The sequence below is a fragment of the Sinocyclocheilus anshuiensis genome, unplaced genomic scaffold, assembly GCF_001515605.1.
Source record: "Sinocyclocheilus anshuiensis isolate Anshui unplaced genomic scaffold, SAMN03320099.WGS_v1.1 scaffold605, whole genome shotgun sequence".
Classification (NCBI taxonomy): Eukaryota; Metazoa; Chordata; class Actinopteri; order Cypriniformes; family Cyprinidae; genus Sinocyclocheilus; species Sinocyclocheilus anshuiensis.
The window spans coordinates 593,694-603,469 of NW_015539865.1; the positions used below are offsets into that span (position 1 = coordinate 593,694).

At 41.5% G+C, this 9,776-nt stretch overlaps 1 protein-coding gene across 1 annotated transcript in view; it reads left to right on the forward strand.

The window, feature by feature from the left end:
• The window catches only part of LOC107684992 (phorbol ester/diacylglycerol-binding protein unc-13-like), a 31,203-nt gene extending 30,698 nt beyond the window's left edge, over nucleotides 1–505 (forward strand). The window contains exon 11 of the mRNA XM_016481399.1: nucleotides 428–505. Coding sequence (XP_016336885.1) covers nucleotides 428–433 — 6 coding nt within the window. The 3' untranslated portion in view covers nucleotides 434–505. The remainder of the gene's footprint in view (nucleotides 1–427) is intronic.
• The last annotated feature ends 9,271 nt before the right edge of the window (nucleotides 506–9,776 follow it).

Here is a 9,776-nt window from a genome sequence, read left to right on the forward strand (position 1 = left end):
AAAGAACAAAGTGAACCTGCTGAACCAACGAACACACATCTTTTGAATAAGGAGCTTCCATTTGCAAGCAACACGAGTGTTGATCCACATGGCTCTCATCTCTCTACACAAATCAGTAATTCATCTAAAATGGTGACCTTTAGTGACCTGCCCCCAAAATCTATGCCTCACATAAATTGCTCAGAGCATAAAACTTATCAGCAAGTAGCTCAAAGATCTATCATCAGTAGACAGGTGGTAACACACCAGTCAATTCCCGTGGCCTTAACTGAGAATGAAAGGACTGAACCATTTTTTACTTCAGCTGCTGCTGCTTCAACTACAGTCTCAAGACCCAAAGGTATTATCAAACAATCAACAGTGGAAAGCTTTGGAGAAGATTGCACCTCTCAGAGTGGGACAGCTACTTTCATTGGAAAGCCTTTAGCATTAGACAATACACTTGTTCAAACTTCAGTTGTTCCATTTATATCAGTTCAAGATGTACCCATACCTGACCATGGTTTGTCACCTAATATTGTGTCTACTGCTGCAAGCCTGCCAGTGTCGACTTCTGCCATTGTACTAGAATCAGTAGTTGTTGTACCAACAAGTACAACAAACTCTCAAGTTTCCATGGCATGTTCAAGACCACTTTCAACAAGTCCTGCTGTCACAACAAGTGTTATGGATAGTCGTGAAGTCTCAAATTCAAGCCCAACCACAAAGATGTCAGTCAAAGGTTTGATATCATTGTTCGATGAAGCAAGCTCACAGCCAGCAACAGCTATCTCACAAAGAAGTGATAAAATGATACCGTCAATTGTCAAACCGTCACAAAATGTTTGTATTGAGTTTAACCAAGGAATGACAACATCTCCAAACCGGACAGTGACGAAAACAGCAGACATGTCAGTGATCAGTGGAACCATACCATCTACTGTTAAAGCACATGCATCACCATCCTTAGTTGATCCACCCACAGTGCATCTTCCAAGTCCAGTAAGTACTACACCACCTTCTGTAATAAGACAACCCTTTGAACTTAATGAAGTTTCACCAGTTCCAGCTCAAGTTTTTCCCACAGACCAGTCTTTAACAAAAAGTGCACTCATACAACATAACAAAACAACCGTACCTCAGACTGAGGCATCTGCTCAAAGCTTGGCTCCAACATATAGTGGCACAATTTCTCAGCCAATGAATGTTTGTATTATTCCAGCAGAGACACAGTCTCAAGAAAATATTTCTGGAAGCATCCCCTTTCCTGAAGTTTCAGTCACAAGTGATAAATCCACGAGCCCTGCTACATCTTCCTGTGTGTCTACAGTTATTCCCTTAACACTTAAAACACAATTGAAAGAGATACCATGTATGGTTATGTCTTGCAACCAGACTGATGCAGGCCAACCATATGAAATGTCAACTCAACATCATTTTGCTACACTTAGTGGATGTGATGCCCAACATATGTCAGTTCAAGCCACTTCACAGTTCTCTGTACCTCAAACAGCAGCAGTGTCTCAGTCTGTTTCAACACAAGATACTGTGGTGGACAGTGTTAGTCAGTTAGATGTTACTCCCCAGCAGCTTGTTTTGTCTGAGATGATGTCTATTGAAGAGACACCATCTTTCATTCAAGTTTCACCCACTGAGCTAGAGGGACGATCATTAGTCATTTCTGGTTTGGGCCCAAGAAAGATGCTTATACCTCAGATCATGATTTCAGAGGCTAGCAGTCCTGAAGACTGTCCTAGTGAGGAAGATACAGTGACAGATGAACCTGATACAATAGAGAAAGATGATCCTATCATTGACAACACTCCTATGGAAAGCACTGATGGTTCTCAAGACAATTTAGCCATCAAGGTTAAGAGCATAAAAATGAATCTCTCTAATATGGTGGCATCCACAGAGGCTCTAACAGAGGTTTCGGAGATTAAACATGATAACTCTATTGATATACTCACCATTTCTGATGTATTTTCTGCACCGTTAATACCAAGCACTGTTGAACAAAATGACAGTATCTGCCCTGAGGCCAGCTCTTCTGAAAAAACATATCCTGATGATGATTACAAGAAGGGTGGCCATGTGTCTAATCTAGAAGATGGTGCAAACACAGAATCAACAATGTGTAAAGAGAAAATAAAAGATCACGAGGTATCCTCTAAAGTAATGTCTGACAAATTGAGTATCGTTTCTGGACCAGTGTCCTCAGGAACAGAAAATGAACCATCAGAAGACAACCTAAAAACCTCTAAAGTAATGTCTGACAAATTGAGTATCGTTTCTGGACCAGTGTCCTCAGGAACAGAAAATGAACCATCAGAAGACAACCTAAAAACCTCTAAAGTAATGTCTGACAAATTGAGTATCGTTTCTGGACCAGTGTCCTCAGGAACAGAAAATGAACCATCAGAAGACAACCTAAAAACCTCTAAAGTAATGTCTGACAAATTGAGTATCGTTTCTGGACCAGTGTCCTCAGGAACAGAAAATGAACCATCAGAAGACAACCTAAAAACCTCTAAAGTAATGTCTGACAAATTGAGTATCGTTTCTGGACCAGTGTCCTCAGGAACAGAAAAGCTACCATCAGAAGACACTCTAAAAACCTCTAAAGTAATGTCTGACAAACTAAGTATTACTTCTGGACCAGTGTCTTCAGAAACAGAAAACGTACCATCAGAAGACACCCTAAAAACCTCTAAAGTAATGTCTGAAGAACTGGGTATCACTTCTGGACAAGTGTCCTCAAGAACAGAAAACGTACCATCAGAAGACACCCTAAAAACCTCAAAAGTAATGTCTGACGAACTGAGTATCACTTCTGGACCAGTGTCCTCAAGAACAGAAAACGTACCATCAGAAGACACCCTAAAAACCTCAAAAGTAATGTCTGACGAACTGAGTATCACTTCTGGACCAGTGTCCTCAGGAACAGAAAATGAACCATCAGAAGACAACCTAAAAACTTCTAAAGTAATGTCTGAAGAACTGGGTATCACTTCTGGACCAGTGTCCTCAAGAACAGAAAACGTACCATCAGAAGACACCCTAAAAACCTCAAAAGTAATGTCTGACGAACTGAGTATCACTTCTGGACCAGTGTCCTCAGGAACAGAAAATGTACCATTAGAAGACGCCCTAAAAACCTCTAAAGTAATGTCTGATGAACTGAATATCACTTCTGGGCCAGTGTCATCAGGAGCAGAAAAAGTAGACACTCTAAAAACCTTCATATCAAAATCTGAACCAAGTACAAAGGAAGTGGAAGGGCAGAGTTCAGGGCCTGCAAAATCACATGAAGAGGCAACACCCACCAGCACTGAACCAGTTTCTTCTTCCACAGCTGTTGAAGAGCAATCTGGCAAAGGCATATTCTCACTTTTTGGCACTTCATCTTCGGGTCAAACTCAGCCTCAGAGTGGACAGTCCATACTAGGAGGGATACTCCTTGGGTCATCATCCTCTAAAGAAATACCAGGTACAGGATTATTCTCAATGTTTGGAAGTTCTGCTCCTCAAGCAACCCAAACACCATCTGCACCTAAAGAGCCACCTGGAAAGGGCTTATTTTCTATATTTGGTGGATCTGTTGCTCAGCCACAACCTGACCAGCAAGGTTCACCTATGTCTGGCCCAAAGGATCTGCCTGTAGGACCAAGACTACCATACATGCCAACTCCAAGGATGGCTCCAGGACCTGGACCAAGAGGACCACCAGGACATGTTCCAAGAACTACATCAGGACCTGCACCAATGGGTCCAACTCCAAGAGGGCCCACTTCCAAAGAACCACTGGGCAAAGGACTATTTTCTGTGTTCGGTGGGTCTTCTCAGCCAACAGCACCAACAGGGGGAACTGCTGCAAAATCACCTGGATCTGGATCCTCAATACTTGGAGGTATTTTGCCTGGTTCTGGGGTCAAGGAAAACAATGGCCCTGGTTTATTTTCCATGTTTGGTGGAGGTAGTTCTCAATCCCAAGCACCAACTGATGCTGCTGCAGCCGAATCTACCAATAAGGAATCAACAGGAAAAGGATTATTTTCCATGTTTGGTGGGCCAAGTCCAATGGCAAGCTCTGAACCAGAAAGTCTCTTTAAAGTACCTTCTGTGTTCTCATCAGATAAAACAAAATCTACTGGATTCAGCCTCATGTCTTTTGTGGATGATAAGAAATCTGATTCAAAACCTGCAGATGCATCCACTGTAAGGGCGGATTGTCTTACATTCTCTCACTCTCACAATATAACACTCCCACCTTTAACTGATGCAATTACAGATGAAAATACATCAGTTGTGGCTAAAGAAGAGGTTCATGCAGAGATAACCTTTAAACCTCCTGGCAAGAAGGATGAGAAACTGAGTGATGAAAAGAAGGAAGAGTCTACGAATGATACAGGGAGGACTGATGAAATGCACTCTGCCATAAATGATACAAAGTCTGAAATGGTGACACTAATAAAAGAGACTGAAGAGGTTGCACCTCTGACAGAGAAGCAAACTGAAAAGCAAGAAACTTCAACGGTTGACAAAGTACATGAGGAACAAACCATTAATGAGAAACTTAATGAGGAGCTGGACATGAAAAATGACAAAGAATCTATAGCCACTAGTTCAGAGAAAGCTGATTATGTGACACCAATAAACGAGACTGAAGAGATTGTACCGCTGGCTAAGGAGCAGTCTAAAAATGAAGAAATTTCTGTGGTTGACAAAATGTATGAGGAACAAACCAATAATGAGCAACTTAAAAATGAGGAACTGGATGTGGAAAATGACAAAGAAACTGTAGCCACTGGTCCAGATTCTGACAAAGATTTAAACCAACATGGGCTTGAAAAATCATCAGAGCAAGAGAGAGTTTTAGAGCCTTTTGAGCTTGAGAAACCATCAGAGATTTCGTTAGAATCTGAGAAAACTGTAGAGCCTGAAAAATCATCTGAATCACAAGACCCAGTGCAGAAAAACCTGGAAGCAGAAGAATGCGTGGAACTGGAAAACTCTCAGGAAACTAACAAACCTCAGGATTCTGAGAAACCCTCAGAAAATGAGAAAACTCTCACTGAAGGAACAGGGAAAGTTGATGATGTACAAATAGACAAAATTTCAGCTGAATCTGAAAAAGACATTGTATTGACAATTTCTGACAGCCAGCAAGCAGACCTTAAGGAAAAACCAGATGAAATCACAAAGTCACAAGAATGTGACAAAACATTAATAGTGGTAACCACGCAACCATCTTTAGACCCACAGTTGATTTCTTCTGTTCAGCAGCAGCAACAGCCCAAACGAGACACTGTTGTACCTCAGCCAGGAAAAGTGGGTTTTCCTGCTCAGCCAAGACCAAGAATGGCAGGACCTTTTTGTCAGCCCAGACCTGGAATGTCTGAACCAAGAGGACCTAGACCTGCCATTTCTAATCAACCAAGACCAAGAATGCCTGGATCTCAAAGACCCCCAGAGCCTGCTGCATTTTCTGGGTTTATGTCAATGTTTTCTGGCCCAAGTGCTCCTAGCAAGCCAGCGACTTCTAGTTTCTTCTCAGTGCCACAGACCTCTTTCTTCAAGTCATCACCACCTTCTGCTCCAGCACAACCACAACAGCAGAAGAGCTCATTTTTTAATCTTCCAACCAGCCTGCCAACGGACTCCCTCACAGGTGATCTGTTCGGATTGTTTAAAGGTACAGAAGCAGCAAAATCAGATGAAACCAAGCTACCAGAGAAAGGTCATGATGGAACACAAGACTCTAAAGAGCAAATGAGCCTCACTGCTAGTAAGTCAAGTGCAGTCTCTGAACCTGAGTCAACTGTGGCAAGCACTGAATTAGTAAATAAAGAACAACTGAAGCAAGGTGATTCAGAATCATTAAAGCTTGTTGAAGAGCAAGAGGTCAAATCTCCAGATGAAACAAAATATGAAAGCAAGGAAATCACTGAGACGTCTGAAATTATTCACACACAGACATCTGAATCGGGATTACCCTCAAAGGTACCACCAGGAGACAAAGAAACCCCACCATCAACACCCAAAGCAGTAGTTGAAGATAAACTACCAACCTCACCACCTTTGAAAGGTATCTTTGCTTTACCTGGTTTGTCAACATCCTCTCTCGGTGGTTTGATGTCTGGTGCAGCAGAGACAGCCAAACCTTTCAGCTCTTTTTTTGGCTCTTCCACTCCTGCCCCTTCAGTCAGCACCAACCCTTCACGGCCACAAGCAGAGAGCAGTGGTCTGCTTTCTGGTTTTAAAGGTTTGTCTGCAGGTCTCTTCCAAGAAGAGAAGTCGGCTTCTGCAACGGAAGAGACAATGTCTTCAATGTTTGGAAGGAAAATAGGCTTCCCATGGCAAAGTTCACCCCCTCAGACCCCTCCTGCCAACCAGTCTAAACACCCAGACTTGAATCCTGAAGAAAATGATGAACCAGAGGCTGATAAATTGTCACCTGAATCAGAGGTCACAGGAAGTGCAGATCCCAGTGATACAGAAGGACCAAGTGACAACTCTTCACATAAGCAGCCAAGCTTTGACACAAGTCCAGAGAGTCCGACAGCATTTAAACAAGGGGCTTCCTGTCTGGAAGTAGAACATGTGGACAAATCCCAAATTTCCCAAGATTGCATAGACAAGAACAAGGACCCTTCTGATACAGATTCCAGTGCAGAAAAGCCATCAGAGAGCCTTCAACAGCAAACCTTTGATAAAAGGCTAATAAAATCATAATAAATGGCTATTCTAAGGCCATTTATTATGGTTTGTTGTGAACATTACCCTCCATCTTTCCTGCATAGACAAGAACAAGGACCCTCCTGATACAGATTCCAGTGCAGAAAAGCCATCAGAGAGCCTTCAACAGCAAACCTTTGATAAAAGGCTAGTAAAATCATAATAAATGGCTATTTTAAGGCCATTTATTATGGTTTGTTGTGAACATTACCCTCCATCTTTCCAAGATATATTATTTTTTTATTAATTATTATTCATTTTATTATTTATTCCTGTTATTGATCATTTTATTTTGGTTTCTTACAGTCTGTCAAGACAATACATAAACCACATAACATTACAAGAACATTGCTTGCTCCTTTAATTAAGAATAATTTAAAGAACCACTTAATCCATTAATCCATTAATCCTTTAAACTGAACTTACATTTTAAACATTAGAAATCACTGCTACTAATTAATTTGATATTTTTTTTATATTTATCTTTCTTATCTAGTGTTCTAATAAATTAAAATTAGCACTTTCCCCAAAGTTGAACTTTTATTCAACTTTTTCTTTACGATTCTTCATACTGCATTACTGTAATGACCTAATTGACTTATTACCCAAACAGATTTTATTTAGTTTGAGACTAAGTTCAATCTGTTTTGGAAGTGACTCCCACTTGTTTAGTCAGTTCCTTAAAAAATACCACATTGAGCCAGTCAGTCTTAAACCTGTGCAGTTATTCTAGAATTAATTTGATAATTGCATCTTTGTGTGTTCCTTCACCAGCCCTGTGGACAGTTCTCGATTCGGGTCTTCTGGTAACCTTAGCCAAGCAAGTTCCCAGTTCAGCTCTGAGCCAGAAGAACAACGCTATTCAGATGCTCAGATCAGGCCTTCTGTTGTTGCTCAGCCTCTTCCAGCCTCAGATGACACCGAAAAAGGGGAAAGAGAGATATTAGCAAATGTGGAGAAAGAAGTACAGGGAGGGAGTGTGCCCAAGCCTGTTGCTAATCAAGGGAGAAAGCCAGAGAGGCAGCACAGGTAAGTGTTGCACATCGAATAGATGTGAATAGAGGATGGGTGAATAAATCTAGAAAAGACTAGGAAAGAGGATACAATCATATGAAACCTAAAAGCTAAGCTAGTATTTAAATAAATGGGAAGTACAATGGTAAAGGTGTATTGTTTGACCTTTATTGATGAACTGTAATCAAACTTTGTAATAATTAAACATTTAAACAATTATATTTATTTTATTTTATTTTTTTATTTAGTAATTTAGCAGATGCTTTTATCCAAAGCGACTTACAAATGAGGACAATAAAAGCAGTCAAAACTTACAAAACTTGCTCTCATCTGAAAAGAGGACTTTGGACCACTGGGCAACAGTGTTCTTCTTCTCCTTAGCCCAGGTAAGACGCCTCTGACGTTGTCTGTGGTTCAGGAGTGGCTTAACAAGAGGAATACGACAACTGTAGCCAACTTCCTTGACACGTCTGTGTGTGGTGGCTCTTGATGCCTTGACCCCAGCCTCAGTCCATTCCTTGTGAAGTTCACTTAAATTCTTGAATCGAGTTTGCTTGACAATCCTCATAAGGCTGCGGTTCTCTTGGTTGGTTGTGCATCTTTTTCTTCCACACTTTTTCCTTCCACTCAACTTTCTGTTAACATGCTTGGATACAGCACTCTGTGAACAGCCAGCTTCTTTGGCAATGAATGTTTGTGGCTTACCCTCCTTGTGAAGGGTGTCAATGATTGTCTTCTGGACAACTGTCAGATCAGCAGTCTTCCCCATGATTGTGTAGCCTAGTGAACCAAACTGAGAGACCATTTTGAAGGCTCAGGAAACCTTTGCAGGTGTTTTGAGTTGATTAGCTGATTGGCATGTCACCATATTCTAATTTGTTGAGATGGTGAATTGGGGGGTTCCGGTGACTGAGGGAATGGCAGCATAGTCCATCGTCTCCTCCGACAATTTTACTAATAGTCCCACTGAATCTTGAGAATAAAATAAAAACTTTAATTAAAGCAGTCTGTAACAGTGGGACAACAATGGAAACAAGAGAGAAGAGCAGGAAAACTAACGTAGAGGTCCAGCAAGAGCAAGAAGGCGCTGGCGCAGCACATGCATTAGCACAAAAATACGATGCTAATTGCCAACATTCTCACCCGGACAATGCGCAGATCAATCTGGAACGAATCTTGGAGGAGATTCAAAACTTTCGCAAAGAGAACAGTCGTCAACTGGATGAAATTAAGATCGAATTAAACAAGACAAATCAAAGGATCGGTCACGCAGAAGATTGCATTGAAGAAATTGAAACCCAAGTGCAAAATGTGGAAGAGACAATGCAAAAAGTGATAAAAATACAGTCGCAGCTAGAAAGCAAACAGATTGATCAAGAAGGCAGGTCAAGAAGAGACAATATAAGGATATACAACGTGCCCGAGGACGCAGAGAAGAATTCCATGACTGACTACGTTGAACAAATGCTGCGAGACACTTTGGATTTTCCTCCGGATACAGAACTGTATGTGGAGAGAGCCCACCGGGCACTTGTACCAAAGCCTGGAAAGAATGCGAGACCCAGATCGATCGTAGTGAAATTCCTCAGGTACAAAATGAAAGAAGAAGTGATCCGGAAGGCTTGGGCGAAAAAAGATGTCTTTGTGGGCCAACAAAAAATTTACTTCGATCATGATTATCCTCCTGCGATTCTTCAGAAAAGGAAGGAATACTCGGAGGTGAAAAAAGCGCTGAAAGACAAGAAGATCCGATTCCAGACTCCATATCCGGCAAGGCTACGCGTGTTCTACGAGGATGGGACTCACATCTATCACACAGCTGAAGAGGCCTATCTGGATATGGTGAAAAGAGGATTCCACGTGGAGAAAACTGCTGAGGGAATCACTAATGGAACAACTCGAACACACGTCTTGGGAGACTGCGGCACAACAAAAGACCAGAGGCAAAAAGACCCTGAGATTGACAGACATCAGAGAACGTCTACAGGCATATAGGAGATAACTGGAGTCTACCTATGCCATCTACAACCAAAAAATGCTGGATA